At 37.6% G+C, this 18,344-nt stretch overlaps 1 protein-coding gene and 1 long non-coding RNA gene across 3 annotated transcripts; both read right to left on the bottom strand.

The window, feature by feature from the left end:
• Positions 1-5,037: 5,037 nt before the first annotated feature.
• LOC126585411 (uncharacterized) lies at positions 5,038-7,166 on the bottom strand. 2 transcript variants are annotated; one of them, XR_007610487.1, is made up of 4 exons: positions 7,034-7,166; positions 6,830-6,951; positions 6,223-6,291; positions 5,038-5,230 (listed from the first exon to the last, which is right to left on the bottom strand). It is a non-coding gene; the product is annotated as an uncharacterized LOC126585411 (long non-coding RNA). The 2 variants fall into 2 exon arrangements; XR_007610486.1 differs by having other exon boundaries at positions 6,223-6,951.
• A 3,122-nt stretch (positions 7,167-10,288) lies between these two features.
• LOC126585388 (U-box domain-containing protein 3-like) lies at positions 10,289-15,515 on the bottom strand. Its single transcript, XM_050249801.1, has 5 exons — positions 15,034-15,515; positions 13,819-14,099; positions 13,366-13,482; positions 11,223-13,121; positions 10,289-10,760 (listed from the first exon to the last, which is right to left on the bottom strand). The coding sequence occupies exons 1-5, from the start codon at positions 15,041-15,043 to the stop codon at positions 10,698-10,700; spliced, it is 2,370 nt and encodes a 789-aa protein (XP_050105758.1). The 5' UTR covers positions 15,044-15,515; the 3' UTR covers positions 10,289-10,697.
• Positions 15,516-18,344: the final 2,829 nt, after the last annotated feature.

Below are 18,344 nucleotides of genomic sequence, written 5' to 3' on the forward strand. Positions count from 1 at the left end.
TTCATGCATCATTACATTGAATCATTGCACTTAATTGCTACACCATTCCTTGTTCCCTCCATCATTTCAGATTTCATGCATCATTGCACTCAATTGCTACACCATTCCATGTTCCCCTCCATTGCCATACACTTCCTCTATAAAAGGAAGTGTGTGTAACATAAATTGAGTTCATACTTTGTTAGATCATTCACTCACATTTCAACACAACCTTCATCCAAACACATCAATTCATCTTCACATCCATTCCTCCATACAAACAAACCTTCAAACACTCACCAACACCTTGTGCCGTAGCAAAGGAAGGGAAGGAAAGTGCTTGGACGTGCTTGCTGTCCAACTTGGATCGTTGGAGCGTTTAGGTGTTTTCTTTTTTTTGTTTCTAATGTTTAAATTCATTTCCTTTCGTTTTGTTGTAAATATGAGTGGCTAAACCCCTCTTACCTAGGGGTGATTTCAAAGCCATGATTATGTGTGCAATATAATTTGATAAATTCCAGTTATGAACTCTTGAATCGTGAATGCAATTGGCTTAACTATTTGATTGATAACTTATTTGTATTTGTTAATTAAGGGTCGACACTTAATTGGCATGCATAAATCCGTTGCTAGAATATAAGGAAGTTTCACATAATCGTTACAAACTTATATTCACATGTAGTAAAGGTCGCTTATAAACGATTGCGTTAAGTTCAATTCCTAGCATGAGTGACATGATGTCATAGTTGCAAGTGCTTTGTCAATGCTTATGATTTTCATTAAACGTAATGATCTTTGATTGTATCTCTATTATGATGTCATGTAGGGAACTTTAGAAGAATGTTTTAGGTTGTCGAATGATGTCATCCAATCCAATAAAACAAGGAAAATCTTAAAGTTAACTAGTGATGTCACGGTTAATTTGGAGCATTGTCTTCATAATTCAATGAAGTAGTAACTGGAAATCGAATTATTTGCATACATGTAATGTGTGGATAAAAAGCCTCTAGCTATCCCATCCATCATCTTATTTCTCAAATTTGTTTTACAATCTGTCTAGTTTTTCATACTTGTTTGTTTGTTTCAACTTCGTCCAAAACTTAATCCCCATTTACTTTAGTGTGCCTAATTAGTTAAAATCTGTTTTAATTTGTGTTTTTAAATGTTTTGATTCAAGTAAAAGTCAATTTTCATCCAAAGTCATTCCTAGTGTCTAGTTTAAGTTTATTTAGTTGTTTTAAGCTGTTTTGAGTATTCTAAGTTTGCTTTGAGTCTTGTGAGTCTTGCGAGTCTTGTTAAGTATTTTTAACTTTAGTTTTATGTTTTTTAGTCAGTTTAGAGGTTATTAGCAAGCCCTCCTAATCCCCGGTCCAGAACGATCCCTACTTATACTTATACTGCAGTTGTCAAAAGAGGGTGAAATTGATACATTACCTTGTGCATCTTCATCGGTTAAAGATACCACCCCTGGATGGAGGAAAAGTACTTCTAGAGAAGATGCCACATCTACGTATGAGACAGATAAGGCAAGTGAAAATGATACCACACTTCGGTACTTAAAAGTTTCATGATTACTCAATGGCTTGGATCTTGCAAGTCCCCAATCGAGGAGCTTCCCTCACTCGGGAACTTAGGGGAGCACTGTTTGTACCATACTTGACCAATCCCGAAACTACTGAGCACCGGTCAACGTTATATCATCAAGGACCCAGAAGAGTTTCCCTCCAACCAAGAAGCCAATCACAACGCGACACGTGTCGACATCGGAAACCAATCATAGCACGACACGTGTCAACATCAGAAGCCAATCACAACACGACACGTGTCAATGTCAGAATGAAACTAGAAACTCTCTTTTATAAATAGAGATCATTCTCTCACAATATTTCCGAATGTCATTTATACTAAATCATTCACTTATACTCACTAAAGGAGAGCTCGAACCTATGTACTTGTGTAAACCTTTCACAATTAATGAGAACTCCTCTACTCCATGGACGTAGCCAATCTGGGTGAACCACGTACATCTTATGTTTGCTTCCCTATCTCTATCCATTAACATACTTATCCATACTAGTGACAGGAGCAATCTAACGAAGGTCACAAACTTAACACTTTCTGTTGTACCAAAGTCCTCACTTATTTTGTGCATAAACAAACTAAAATAATCATAATAATAACAATCGTATCCAACGTCATTCCACAATCCTGTCAATTAATCAATTCATGAATCAAAGATGCATGATCTTAGCATTTAACTATGTTAATCAATCAATGCGATATTTTATCATTTCACGAATTTAATTAAGAAACTCTATATAATTCTCCATTTGGATTATGAGCAATAAACATGGTAAATCTAATTTATATTCACAAGGTCTATTGTGGGTAATTCTCACTCACTCGAATATAGGGTTTTAGACTAACCTTATGGAAATGATGAGCAATAAACATGGTAAATCTAATTTACATTCACAAGGTCTATTGTGGGTAATTCTTACTCACTCGAATATAGGGTTTTAGACTAACCTTATGGAAATGAGCAAGAGCATGGATTCCAAACCTCTTAACGGAATCCAATAATATCGGGTTCCATACCACTCAACGAAACCAAAAAATTAAGCAGTTTCTCATAATCTACCCAGACCTGTCACATGTATAATCAGTGCCTACATCATGGGACGGGTGCACTAGGGAACCAGAACTCTGATAAGCTGCGAAGCTCGGGTGAGTGACAATAATACAAATATGTGATAATCAATAAAAAGAAAGACCATTGACCATAGTTTATAAACCTCAAATATAAGTTCGTAATTATAAAAACATAGTCAAGTCTCTAAAAATTCCGAATGAGTCACTCAGACATCCAACGGCTTTTCCAATTCAAACCACAAAGATTCTCAAAAACTATCATTCATAAATACACTAAAATCTAGGGCTAGAAGGACGCAGTTCGGCCTAAGCCTACATAAGTAACCAAACAGGAAGTGACCCCCCCATAGTAGATTAACCAAGCAGAGCCACCCCTGAGTAACCATGTAGGTAGTGACCTCTCATCACGGATTAACCAAGCAGAGTCACTCCTACGAATCTATTAGGCAGTGATCACCCATCGCGTATTAACCAAGCATGATCACCTCTAAGTATGTATGGCCATAAAGATCGCCCGTTGTGGATTAACCAAGCACGATCCATAGAAAATATGGTCCCCTATCGCGGATTAACCAAGTAGGGCCATGGTCCCCTATCGCAGATTAACCAAGCAGGGCCAAGATAACCAAGTAGGTAGTGACCTCCTATCATGGATTAACCAAGCAGAGTCACACCTACGGATCTGTTAGGCAGCGATCACTCATCGCGGATTAACCAAGCATGATCACTCCTAAGTATACATAGCCATAAGGATCGCCCATCGTAGATTAACCAAGCGGGATCCATAAATAGTATGGTCCCCTATCACAGATTAACTAAGCAGGATCATCCATGTACCATTGCTATATGGTGCAGACTTGGTGTCACCTAACCCCGTGACACTAAGGTAACGATCTCCTACTAGCCCTCAGTTTAACAAACATTTCAATATGCACTTCAAATCACTTTTTCACAAATATTTCCAATCCATGAATCGAATCACATTTAATAAAAATAGATCGATGACCAATTATAAAAATCACATTTATAAAACCAAGTCACATCCACAAAGGATACTAATATAAGAAAACAGGGTAATAACCATATCACATATATTAAAGTCACTCACCGAAACAAGTACTCAAAGCCTCACTAAGTCTTTAGTAATACTAATTTTAGTAATTCAAATGTTTCAAGACATGTTGACCAAAAGTCAACTCTCAGTCAACGTTGGGTCCACACCATACTAATTTAATCCGGAAGATCCGTATATCGTATTTCTGACCCGTAATGTTCTAAGGTCCACATTATGCTCATAGAACAACATACTAAAGTCTCATCACGATCCAACGGTCAGATTTCCACCAATCTCAAATTCAAATGACGGTCAACAATTAGTTTTACAAACTTAAAAATCCAATTCGAGAAGATCCGTACGTCAGATTTCCAATCCATCAGTTCTTACTATCCTCAAATATTATGTACTATTACATATTTAAGTTTTATGTCGATCCAATGATCGGATCATCAATTGATATAATAACCCCGTGGTAGCCAACTAGGTGGTCAACTACGAAGCTATATTAAAACATCATAATTCCACTAAACGGATGTCAAACATGGAATTAGGGCATCAAAGTTAGCCTAGAATGGCCAGGTGGGGTCTCGGCCCACGCGCCGCTGCACGCGGCTGCCAGCCGTCCCGACTAGTCAGAAAATCCAACTAATTCCAAAAATTCCAAAATTCACAGAATTGTAGATCTTAATGAGTAAAGCAAGTTTCATACATGTGACCAAGGTCAATTTGGCCGGGAAAAGCCTTAATTCGCCACGAACCCGTCGAAACCCTAAAAATGGTGTTCTTGATTCGACGCCAAAACGAACTCCGACACCCTAACCAATGCTTGGGCTTTGTTCCTGAGATTGAGGGAGGTCTTTTGTTGGTGGTAGTCGATGGTAATCTTTGTCGGATTCACCGAAATATGGGAAAACTCGTCGAACAACCCGAAACTTTGTGGCTTTGATTTGTAAAATTGGGTTTGAAATTTAAAAATCTAACATCACAGGGACATTAGGCTCACCGAGAGCTTTCCATAGATACCGAAACCATCTCGAATGGACATCGAATGGAGGAGATAGAACCAGGTCGGGTGGAGAAACCAGGTTGGCCGGTTCTCTCTTTCGCCCTTCCTTTATTTCCCTTCTTGCTTTCCTCTCATTTCTCTTCTTTTCTTTTTATCTCAGCCGTCCACGTGTCATCATAGATAATGGCTCCAATAATCTGGAGCCTTCTAGATGAAGCCAAAATTACAAAGATAAACCTAACTTTAAATGTTAATAACTCTTTCGTTATAACTCCGTTTCACGAACGGTTTGCGCATACGCGTTCGTGAGATCGTGCTCTATTCGAAAATATAATTATGACCTCGAAAGGTGACACACCCCGTCCCGAAGGAGGGCATGCTGGCCGTCACGTGAGAGTGACGTAACCATTTGCACAGTACGGAAGCTTTAAGATACAATTTAAATTGATACACCCGAAGGTGAGTCCTAATTTTGTCCAATCTGTCAGAACACCGTCGAATTCCTCGTAGTCACCACACCTTTGTGATTCCTGAACCTGGAGGGGCGCAAAACCAAAATTGAGTGGGTCAGTAAAACAATTCTTTTCCAAATCCAAACATTTCTCAAAACGTTGTAACCCCTCTCCGTAAAACCTGTATACTTTCCCAGAAATGTAAAATATAAATATACATATATATTCTCAAAACTTCATTTTTACTATCTCAACATTATCTCTTTATCAATCATGCCATGCCATGTCATCTCAACATTTCTCATATTAATTATGCCATGCCACATCATCTCAACAGTAATAAGGTATGAATGCATCAACATAATCATATCAGGTGCAAGAAAGTAATCAACCGTAGGCCCTCTAATAGCCCTATACGGTTGAACCTAGAGCTCAAAATCTATCATTATCACTCTACCGGAGTCACCTCTGTGACCCGTCCGGCCTTCTGCACACAAGTTACGCTCTAGTGCTTCTCATAAATCATCTGTGCACATAATCTAAGGTCACCCACCAGTCGGAATCTCACTAACACTCTCGCGACTGGTCTGTCGTACCCACTCCGCGTGGACTGTACGACTAGCATCTACTTGGATCCAAGGCGAGCGTGCGATGCGGTGAATACTATAAGCACTAAACCATGGTGCAGGATTTGAGCTCAATATATATCATCATCATCATAACAGTAATTAAATACTCATCTGTGCGTCCACCGCACCATTTCATACATATGCATCATAAATCAATTCTTACCTGTGCGTCCACCGCACCAATTCATACATATGCATCATAAATCAATTCTTACCTGTGCGTCCACCGCACCAATTCATACATATGCATCATATATTAATTCATGCATGGCATTTCAACTCACATTTCTATATACTTTTCATATCAATTCTATGCATGGTATTTCACTTCCCGTTTTTTTTCCACATAACTCATATGCATTTCATTTTAAACATATTTTCATTTCAATTCAATTTCTGGGAAACGTCAAGTATATATATATACGGAAAACAAAACTGCCCACTCACAGATTACATCGACGTCTCGTAAGTCCCTGAGCATCCCTTGGCCATGCCCGATGCCCGCATAAACCTCACCTATACAAAAGTAACCATTTTGACGTTATTTAACGCCTAACCCAAATCTTAGTTAATAACTCCTCATATATTGCTCAAATTGGGTATATGAATATACCACCGTGACCTACACAACCTCAGGATCATCCCCATATTTTTAAAATAATTTTTGGAGGTCTCACGCGCCCCCACGCGCCTGACGTGGCACGGACCTACGCGCCCCCCACGCGCGGCCACGTGACATGCACACTGACGGCTACAGTGAACGGCGTTAGGGAATATTCCGTCAAATCTTAGTATATTCCGTTAAAAACTAACGGTTACCGTTAAAACTAACTAACGGCGTCAGAATATTCCGTCAAACTTGACGGAATATTCCGTCACCTTCAACCTTCAGCTCCGGCGACCGTCGCCGGCGCCGGAAACTGGGTAAAATTTCAATTCCACTAATCTCACTCGTTTTTCGTCCAATTTCTTCGCATTTTATACCAAAATGAAGCATTTAACACCTACTATCACGTTGAAAGGTTTTTAAGGTCCAAAAACAACAAGATCATACCTTCCAAAATTCCTCAAATTCGGCCAAACTCGAACCCAACGATCCCGACGTCCATTTTGTTCAAACGAGGCATTCCGAGCCTCCTTGGAACTTCCTAAGACTCGTGGTGATCTTGTTTTAACCTAAAACATAACCATACTTAAGTTTGTGAACAGTAAAAAATCACGGGGCTTTAAAAACTAGGGTTTCTCGAAGTGAACTCACCTGAAACTTATACCCCCGTGCTCGTGAAGTTCCCTAGATCACGATGGTGATCTTAGATTGGACGTTGGTGTAGGATTGTGGTTATGCTTGGTGTTTGCCGTGAGTTCGAGTGAGTTCGAGAGTAAGAGAGAGAGTGAGAGAGTGTTTTCTGAAGAATAAGAGAGAGAGAGTGACTAAGGAGAGCTGAGGAAGAGAGAGACAACAAAACGGGAAAGGGGGAAGGATTTCAGGAGGTGGGGCTCCCACCTAAGTCCAAATATAATTTAACACATACGAATATAATCTAACCCTAGTTTAGGATCTTAAAATAAAACAAACACCAAAATTACGCACCTTAATCCCGTTTAAGGGCGTTTTTGTAATTTCACGTCCTCGGTATTTAGTAATTATGGGACGGGTTGTGACAAAAGGTCTCCAAATTTTAAATAAATAATTTCCAAACTTCAAACTTCATAACTAGTTTAATTAAAATCTAAATTCAAATAAATTGATATAAATTCTCGAAAAATAATACAAATACGTAGATCATAACAGTGATATCCAAGAACAAGAATTCACATCTAAGTATCTTGATTTGATAGCCACTTTGTAGCTCAACCATGGACTTAAATTTTTTGAAAATGCAGAACACTTGTGACTTGTGTTGCAAGAAAAATACCCAACACATTCTAGTATGACCATCAATAAATGTGAGAAAAAATATGTTGCCCCCAAAAGTGGTGACTTGCGTTGGACCACAAATATCATAATAAACAAGCTCTAAGAGTTGTGATGTTTTCCAAGTCTTATCCTTGTCAAATGGTCCTATGTGACCCTTCCCTATAGCACATCTAGAGCAAACATGCTTAGAGACTTGTAGTCTAAGTAAACACTGCACCATTTCTTTGCTTTGTTGGAAAATCAAACTAATGTAGTCTATATGTCCAAATCTCATATGCCACATCCAAGATGACTCTTCAACTGTTGCTTTATTTGCTATAGTGTGATTGATATATTCAAGAGCTAAGGGAAAACATCTATTTCCCTTCATTGGAACACTTGCAATCAAATCTTCCATCTGTCTATCTCCATAAATATCAACCATGAAATCATCAATTACAAGCCAATATCCGTGTTCTACCATATGTCCTACTCCCAATAGGTTCTCATCTAATCCTGGTACTATCAAAACTTCTTTGATATACCTAGTTCCACCCTTCATTTCTATAACTAGAGTACCCTTGCCAGTTGATGGTACTAAGTCTCCATTACCCATTTTAACTCTACACCTCACGGTTTTACCAACATCAACAAACAAAGACTCATAGAAGGTTATATGGTTACTACATGCACTATCAACATATACTATATGTTCATATATGTTCCAATAATAGCAGAATGGCAGGCATAAAACATTGTTGCAATCTCAGTTACTTGATTGGCAAAGTTTGCTAGTTGTCCAATCTTAATAAGCTGATCACAGTCCTTGATAAGATGCCCAAATTGATTGCATCTATCTCACTTAGGCTTCCTTTTAAACCAACACTCACCATGGTAAAGCTTGTCATAATGTTTGCACTTTCCATTTGAACTGATCTAATTTTCCTCCTTTATCATTTTTTGACACCTTGGTTCACAACTTATTGAGGTTTTAGATCTCATTTCTTGCCTTTTGATTTTCAATTCTTCTTTGGTTTATGGTTACCAAAGGAAAAACTAGACTGAAATCCCTTTGGATTCATATTCATACTGGCAAATGCTCTCTCAGTGCACCCTCAGCATGTCTATCAAGACATTCAAATCATCTCAAAGTAGCAACAACTTCTTACACTTCAATGATTTCAATATCCTTAGTTTGTTCAATTACATAAAAAACAAGATCATAGGCTTTTGTTAGACTTATGAGCAATTTCTGAACCAATCACTCTCTGGGTAATTTCTCACCAAAGTTTTTCATCTGATTCACCAACTCGAGAAGATGAGTGAGATACACAGACAAGTTTCATCATCCTTCATCTATGTGTACTTGATATCACAACGCAGACCCTGCAACTAGATGGATCTCACTTATTTATCGCCATGAAATTCTTGGTGTAAGATGTCCCAAGCACCCTTTGAGGTCTCCTCATTTGAGATTTTGAGAAAAATATCTTCTGAAACAGCTCCTTGGATAATATCCAAAGCTTTTGCATCTTTCATTAGCTTATCACTAAGAAATGCTTTCTTTGAAGCAGATGAACTTTCATCTTCAACCTTCTTGCCCTTCGATTCTAGAATTTCAAGTCCTTTTTCAACTAAATCCCAGATTCCATGAGATTCAAAGATGGTTCTCATTCGGATCTTCCAAAAATCATAGTTGTCACCCTTGGATATTGGAACCCGGAGATCACCACCACTTAATCCAATCATTTTAGAACTGAATCGATGAACTGAGATGAAAATTTTACGTTGGATTTTCGAGCACAGCAATCACAGATTCGATGCCCCGATTCCAGATAAAACCTAGACTCTCAATACCATGTTAAGATTTGGATAGTATTTCATTGATAAGCTTTTGGATTCGAAGGGAGCAACAATGGAGAAGAAAAGCTAGAGAAAGAGTTCTATGAATGGAATAATCACAGCTACAACATTCTAACCGTTGCAGAATGTTGCACACTTCATTTATAGCTTCAGTGATCATAACCATTCAAATACATAGGCCACTGTGATTATGACGCGTGGTAGGTATAAGGCATATGAGCCATTAAAAATGAAAGATTGGTCTAAGACCCTACACTTGGCATATAAACTTAAGTTGTTACAACCAAGAAACAATTATACAAAATGAAAACAGAGAAATCTATTAAGTAAATCATTTACTAACAAGAATTAGTAAGCAACTTACTTTTTAACAATAATGGCACTCAAACCAAACACATGAACGACACATCAGTGTGACGTGAAACACATTTAACCATTGCAATTCATGCAACAACAAACCAGCCTTTGATACTACGAAGGAAGTTCAAGTTCCATCCCGAATCCATCCGCAATGGGAGAGAAGCCAACCCCCATGCAGTGTTCCTCAATTTTCGAACACAACTATCTATGTCCTCGCGCATTAGCCATTGGGCTGGAAACGGGCTAGTTTTGAGAAAAGCCCATTATCCATTAGCCCATCTTGAAAAAACTATAATCGCATGTCATCACGTGACCGTACTCCAGTATCACGCAATAACTTTTTCGAAATCGTAAACAGCTCAAAATGGAGTTGCGAATTTCTGCCAACAAACATTGCAAATTACAGAAGTGTATAGCGTTTATGTACAAGTATATATACAACATTGATCCAGAACAACAAATCAATCAGAACACAAAAAACTTTTGAGTCACTACATGTTTCTAACACAAAACCAAAAGCTATGTTCTCAGCAAAACTAAGAGCAAAGTAGCCTACCTAGCTCTACCGGAAGGAGAAGAAAAATTTAGACATTCTACGCTGTTGTTGTGTTCCTGTGCGTACTCCGCAAAATTTCCATGATCACTAATCAGAAAATGGGAAGAAAAATGCTCAGACTTCTCTGGAGCTAAAATAAATTAAGGAAAAAATATATATAAATATCCCTAAAGAAATCTCGATCGAGAAAATGTTATGGAGGCGAATCTAAAGAAAAAAATCAGCAACAGGTCAACAAAATTGTCTTTATTTTCCCTTTCCCATAGCCCCTTCTCGCTGACTCCTGAAGTGACTGAGAAGCTGCTGTGCCTGCATAATATATGTAAAGCACAAATTATCTTCTTTGTCCCACAACTCTATATTCCGACAAACTCACGCAATGCCTGGCATGGCTTCGGTTTTATGCTGACTCGACAGGGATAAACACTGAGTGAACGCCCTGGCAGTGTTCTAGGTTGTCCTAAAGAAACCATACATGGCATTTTATGTGCACATGAGATGTTTTCTAATAAACTTTCGACAATATAGATTGATCTCCCCGGTAATGGTAAATTATTGGGTTGTATCTGCATTAGGGCAATGAATGACGGCAGGAAGAGAATTGTTTCACCAAACACAAGGAAATCATCAGTATTGAACAATCAAATTTTTTCCTCATCTTTTTTGAAATATTTCTGTTCCCTTGCCTCCGCCATTATTTGGCACACTAACCAGTAAGCAGATCAACAGAGAGCTATATATATAGGCAAGAAAAATGTTTAAGCTGCATACCTTTTCCTTTGCTCGTGGTGTGCCAGACTGAGATAAGGCAACCAGGGGAGGGACAGCTCCTTCCTGAAGAACAAGGGTGCAAAACTTTGGACTATGAAGGCACAACTGCAACAATATGGAGGCAGCATTCTCCTTTCCTCTATGGGAACCTGATTCAACAATCTCAACTAGTAACGGAATGCCCCCTTCCCGTGTAATTGCTATGCGGCCCTCTGCAATGGTGGACAAATTTGCCAGGAGAGCAACGGCCTTGTCAACCATCCCAGAATCAGGGTCCATCAAATCAATAAGATGCTTCACAGCCCCAGCTTGAACTAGGCGAGCTTTATTTTCATGAAAAATTGACAGATTAAACAATGCAGTACCAGCATCTTTCTTCCCCCGAAGAGTCCCTGAGGCTAGAAGATCAACCAAGGCCTTAACTGCACCAGACCGACCAATTTTTGCCTTGTATTCGTCCAACACAGAGAGGCTGAACAAAGTTGCAGCAGAATTTTCTTTCGCTCCGTCACTTCCTGTTTTTAGAACATGGATTAGGGGATCAATTGCCCCTGCTTCTGCAATCATCGCTTTGTTGTCTTCATTAATTGATAAATTCAAAAGAGCTGTCACAGCGTGCTCTTGTGTTGTCAACTCTCCTGAATATAGAAGTGAAAGTAATGGCGTGATAGCACCACACTGGCCTATAATAGTTCGATTCTCCATATTGTGCTTTCCAAGAAGCCGCAACTCTTCTGCTGCCATAGTTTGCACTTCATTTGACTGGCTCTTGAGGTCTTCAATTAAATTCCTGACATGGGATGCTGTTGTCAACTCATCGGATCCTGAACTAGAAAATGGAAGCAGCTGCCTATCAGGATAACTGGGGCTATCAGTCCATGCCCCTTCTGCTTTTGTCTTGGAAATGTGACATAATTTTCCTGATAACCCAGGGGGAATTGCTGATTGTTTCCTTGGAGTAGAAGCAACCGGATGCTCGGATGTGATTTCTCCAGACAACCTACGAACATTTTCATGCTTATTAGATATCCCTGACACCTTAATCGATGCTGGAGGTGCATAATCAATACTGGAAACAGCACTAGTGGCTGATTCACCCCTGCTATGACTATATGACTGTTTTGGTGATGAGTGGCCCTTCTCGTTGCTATCGCATCCATTGGACTTTTCTCCACCTAATCTAGGAGAGACATCTTTCTTTTGCTTCTCAAATATGTTTCCAACTTCAAGAGATGACCTCGATGTCGAATTGCTACTGTGTGTAGAGCAATGCAAACTATCTGTGTGAGTTGAATCTGCAGGAGATACTTGATATGATGGAGATGGGACCGAGATAGCATTAGAGCCGTCAGAGTTCGCCGTAAGTTTTATATCATTTTCCTGACACCAGCTTTCTATCATAGCTTTGACAGTATAATTGGGAATGAGATTAGTATGGGACAGCCTCTGTCGGGTCTTTGGGCAAATAGTTAGCCCATGATCAATCCATTTTTGGATGGAAGATCTCTCATAGGTTTGACCTGAAGCTACAATCACAGGGTCCAGCATGAGTTCTGAAGACAGAGCGCAGCGGAAGTATGAAGGGATTGGGACGCCAGATACGGTTTCAAGGCCCTCAATTTTGACCATGAATTCACGAATATGGGAGACAAGAACCACAATTTGGTTAATTTGATCTAATTTCCCTCTAACATCACTGACTTCGACATTCATTCTTTCCTTTTCTACAGCAATGCTTTCTTTCAGCAGTTCTTGGTTTGAAGTCAGATTAAGCAATTCGATAATTTTCGTAAGAAGTTTGGTGGAAGGCATGACATCTTTACTTTGACTTCTCACAGCCTCTTCTAAGTATTCTGTTACTCTTTCCAGTTTTAAAGATTGAATTTCCTGTGTACAGTGCTGAAACAATTTACACAGATTAGAGATGCATTTGTCTTGACTTCTGATGAATCGAACAACATAAATACAAATAACTAGTGGGATGAGGATTATAAAGTTTCAAAGAAATTGGTTAATATTAAATAATTATAAGAATGAATATTAGAAAGTTTGTTAAATCAACCTCGTTTTCTTTTTCCTTTTTTCCTTTTTTTCTTTGTAAGAAAATGATACATACAGAAGGCAGTTTGAACTTAGCAAATACCTGAAGACCCGTTAAACTTGACCCCGATGAAGATGACTGTGACAGTCTATGTAATATGCTGCAAATCTTGAGTGAAGAGTTTTGGATGGTTATCAACAGCGGCTCACACCGCCAAGCCTGAGGATAAATTGTTCGAACTATGATCAAAACATGTGAAGAAAACCGCACCCCTTAACACATGCACGGACACACACCAGATAGTCTGTCAAATTTGAGGTATTTAATGCACAATTATTCGTTCAGTTTCCGTGTATTCAAAGGGAAATGCAGAAGCATCATAACATACTGTGATTGCAATTATTGTTGTAAGGTTTCTATGTCTTGCACCATGGGTTTCCTTGACAGTATGTCTTTTCAAATGAAATAAATCAATAGAGATTCCCAAATGAAAATCCTCAAGCATGGCCTAGAAACAAGGACATGAATTTAGCACAAGAATAGATTTGCACTTACACTTGAAATTTTGCTCGACATTGGAGACCAGTTTTCGATGAATTCCCTAGCTCTATTGACAGCCATATCTAATTCTTCACACTCTTTATATAGAATGTCATCTGACGGTACTTTAAAGTCGACTACTTCATCAATCAATGGCTTCAAAAGCTTAAGTACATCAACTATGGTTCTGTAATCCTTCTGAATAGGAATATGTTTCAATGTTTGGCTGGAAACTAGATGAACGAATCGAGATATACTGTTTATCAGACATTTCATAGATGCTGTGTCCATATCACCTGTTTGAGAAGAGAAACCACAAATAAATACTACAAACGACAGAGAATTATTATCGAAAACATTGCTAATGTGTTCTGAGAAACTAGCTTGGATATCTGGTTCTGAAACTCCTACAGAACCTATTACTTTAAAGGCTGTATACCAATTGGTCCTCTTTGTCTACGTAACAACTTAAAAGAACGGTCCTTGGATTATGGAGCAACCATCAATTATGTGTTGCAACGATTCTCTTAACAATGTATATACAATTCTAGATTCTAAAACATTGAATAACTATTGCAAATATCAGAATCTTTACACTCATTGTCTGCCTCTTGCTGTTTCAAAAAACCAAATTTTCGGGCTAAAAGCATTTCGATTCAAGCTACCAAATCAATTTTATTACACACTCTGCAAACACAAAAACACGCAAGGGGGGAAAACATTATTGAAATCTTAACTCTTTATCCTTTTTTCACAATTTGATACCAGAGCACAGAAGAAACTCAGCTCAACTTTGTCAAATGGTAATTTTCGATTGATTTTGTTTCCGAAAACCAACACAAAATGAGATTCAAAAACTAATTCTCCTCCCCTCAGCTCAACTTCCTTGGTCTTTTTAGAAACAACAACCAGAGGCAGGTGAATTCACTAAACCAAAAACGTTTCATTTCCTCCAACCTAAAAATAACAATACCTTAATTTCTCCTAAAACAATGCTGATCAAGCATGTTACAGATTATCAAACTCGCAATGTACACAAACCCAGAGAAATTCACAGAAAACCCAGAAGAATAAACACAGCTAAATCCAAACTAAACAAACAACACCAACCATTTCCTCCCCCACCCATTAACATAAGACAAACATCACCAAACATTTTACTGGGAAAATAATAATAAAAACAACAACATTGGATAAAACGAAAATTGTTAACATTGAATCAAACTGTACCTCTATTCATGCAGTTAGAGGCTTAGAGCTGGTGGGTTATGAGGCATAAAAAAGGGATCTTGATGAACCCAAAGCCAAAGGTGAAAACTTTGACATGAAACTTCAATTGGGTTTTTGGTTCAAGAATGTTCAAGAATCAATCTAACCCTCATGCACTGCTTTCGTTACAAATCTGCATGAGAGAGAAGGAGAGAGTGTGTGTGTGTGTTGGGAATGAAGAAATTTAGAGGAAATTAAATTAAAAAGTAAATTAAAAGAAAGAAAGAAACAAAATTGGTGGGGTCTATTTGGCTGCAGATTTGTTGGGCGAGGAGGGGAAGATTAATTAAGAGGTTAATGAAGAAGGTAAAATGTAAAAGGAGGAGACTTTCTCACTTTGGGGATCTAATCATGATTAGAGAGAAAATTTGTAAGAGAAGTCAAGCCTTTTTTAATTAAAGTATTAGAGGATGCATTGGAACAATGATATCCGGGAAAAGATTCCACAGAGGAAGTACCATGATTGTTTGTCTAATTTCCTTTTGAAAAATGCTAAAACCATTCCTTCAAAAGTGATACTTTTTATAAGTTTTTTATCATTTTATAATTTAATGTTAATTTTCATGCTAATTTTATAAAATATTAATTAAAAATATGAGATATGAGAGAATTCATAAAGATTCTTTTATCCTTAGTACTTCTCTTTTCTTTTTAATTTACTAATGTGTCATTCACATCTCACAATTTTACCGCGTATGCATAAGTTTTTCTACTTCCCAACATTAAACTAAGAATATACTCGCTAATGTTATATTTTAATATTTTCTTATAGAACATGTTACTTTTTTTTTTTTTTAATAAATGATAGCATTAGTGAGTTGAATATATAGTTGTATGAGGAAGGGAAATCGGTGGGAATTGAATCCGCATCATGGTGCAGAGGCACGATTCCTTTCTTTAAGGCATCATTTGCAATATTTACTTATTTGAAATTGGAGAAGTCATGAATAAGAGGGAGAAAATAAGAACATTAACAACTAATCCGTCTAATCAATTTACTTTCTAGCTTGAAGTGATGGATTGTTCAAGTAGTTAAGACATTCTTTTTTAACTCAATGCATTCCGAGTTTAAATGCATGTATTAGTAAATATCGCAAATGTCACTTTATAATATGTCAGTCACCTATTATATTGTCGTATGTGTTCATAGAAACAAATCAGGAATCAGAATAATTTTAATACGCATACTAGTAAACAACGCAAATATCAATTTACTATATAAAGGGAGAGAATTTGAAGTTTGGAAGATATGTAATGCTTTTATACAAGCTACACGATCTAAAATAATTATTCAAGATTCAAAGGAGGTTGTAGAATTGGGATAAGTGGGGTGACCAAATATCTAACAACTATCAACACTTCTTTAAATATAGGCGATGGGGGAGTATTACGAGATGATGGTGATGATTGGTTGGATGGGCTTTCGGTCAATTTAAGCAGAGAGTTGGTGGTTGATGCTGAAATTTGGGAGCTTTATTTTGGCATACAGCTTGCAGTAAACAAAAGTGTTTTAAGCCTTGTGTGGAGATGGATCCGGCTATAGTGGTTAATTTAGTTAACACTATAACTAATATCAGCTTTCATCTTATTGCCAACATTATTGATCATTGCAGTCAATTTATAGCATGCTTAGTAGATTGCGAGTTGGTTCATGTCTATTGGGAGATGAACGTTGTGGCGGATGACCTTGCCAACTGGAGATTTAATATGAGTCTTGGGTACCACTATTTTGAGAATCCACCTGAATGGATTATAACCCATTTATTTGATAGCATGATTGGAGTCTCTAGGACTCGAACAGTTTGTAATAATTTATTGAGTTAGCTTTGGAATGATCTACCCCATTATGTAACCAAAAAAAAATTATAATTTAATTTATAGACGTCACCTACTCCAATTAATCTCATGTTATGATCTATTAACTATAATTAAGGATATATAAAATATGATTTAGAATTTCAGCTGTTATGCCACTTCACCTGCCTCCTAGCTAGAACGCAGAGAATAAGTGAGACTCATACCTGCCCAACCGAAACAAATCTATTTTGTTTTGTTTTTTACCCCCAAGTTTAACCATAAGATGATTAGTTTTAAGACAAAAATTAGCAACTTATTTAATGAATGATTAATGTCACATCCCGGCCCGGAATGTGGTGGGGGCCCGGGCTAAGGTATATATTTGATCACCGAGCATGTAAAATGACAATAATGCCCTCGTGATTTAGTGCGGGCTGTAACAATTACAACCTATATGCTATTTGTAAAAAAATATATAAAGAACATGGATAATTTCCCTGAGAAAATTAGTTGATTTCAGTTTTGCTAATTAAAAGCATGGGATTTTCTATAAGATTCATGTCAAACGATACCAAACAAGAAGTTGTGATGGGGCATCTCCTTGTATGTTCATACATGGTAAATATCACCTTGGAAAATCACTTCCTAAACTAATGAAATGTTGCTTGTAGGGCTAAAACTTACTTCTAACCAGGTGTATATGTTTATATGTCTGTCGGTCAAGGGTAGAGAAAAGTTGTATTAACGCATGTAACTCGTTGCAGGTAAGTTTAGCTATTGGTACATTAATCGCAATTGAACAAAGGGTAGGTGAGTGTCAGATTGTACCCCGTGATGAACAGGTTACATATGTGCATGTGCATGTTGCTTTGCTCAGTGCCTGGATTGCATTATTATTGTACAACATTTTGGTCATTGTTGAAAATGCTGGTGGTTTAGTGAATGCCCACTATAATATTGAAAACACACAGTTTGGATTTTCAACATTGGCAGTGTTGAGATGTGGACTTTGGAAATGAAGGATGTCATTTTTTAAAACATGCGATGTAAATTTTCAAACTGTATGAACCTGTTTGTATGGAACCGCTCTATAAATAGAGCGCTCCGACTGCAGTTAAAGGATATAGAGAGACAGACAGAAAGAAATATCAATAACATCATCTATTCCTCCGTCTTTTATTTGTTATCCCCTAGTGCTATAATTTCAGTGTGATATTTTACATCTGCTTCACTCCTATCACTAGTAAAGGTTATTTCTCTAACTTTTACATATTTGTAACACGTTATCAGCAGGACTCTCTAAAATATAACTATTCCTCATTTCTCTTCGCCGAAAGAAAAAATGTTTCCTCTAAGGTTTTTACTGTTTATATTATTCCTCTACCTCAACTGCGCAATATACCTTCGTGACGAACTGTTTGCTTCATGCCTGCTTTTAGTTCTCAACTTAACAGTTATATACATCTTTGATTTCT

This window comes from Malus sylvestris, chromosome 10 (genome assembly GCF_916048215.2).
Source record: "Malus sylvestris chromosome 10, drMalSylv7.2, whole genome shotgun sequence".
NCBI classification, from domain to species: domain Eukaryota; kingdom Viridiplantae; phylum Streptophyta; class Magnoliopsida; order Rosales; family Rosaceae; genus Malus; species Malus sylvestris.

What these genes read in the sequence shown, in the direction of transcription:
- LOC126585388 (XM_050249801.1), bottom strand. An exon ending in CAAGTTTAACGGGTCTTCAG is followed by an intron (nt 13,122 to 13,365) that starts GTATTTGCTAAG and finishes AAATTGTTTCAG; the next exon opens with CACTGTACACAGGAAATTCA. An exon ending in CACCACGAGCAAAGGAAAAG is followed by an intron (nt 10,761 to 11,222) that starts GTATGCAGCTTA and finishes TATATTATGCAG; the next exon opens with GCACAGCAGCTTCTCAGTCA.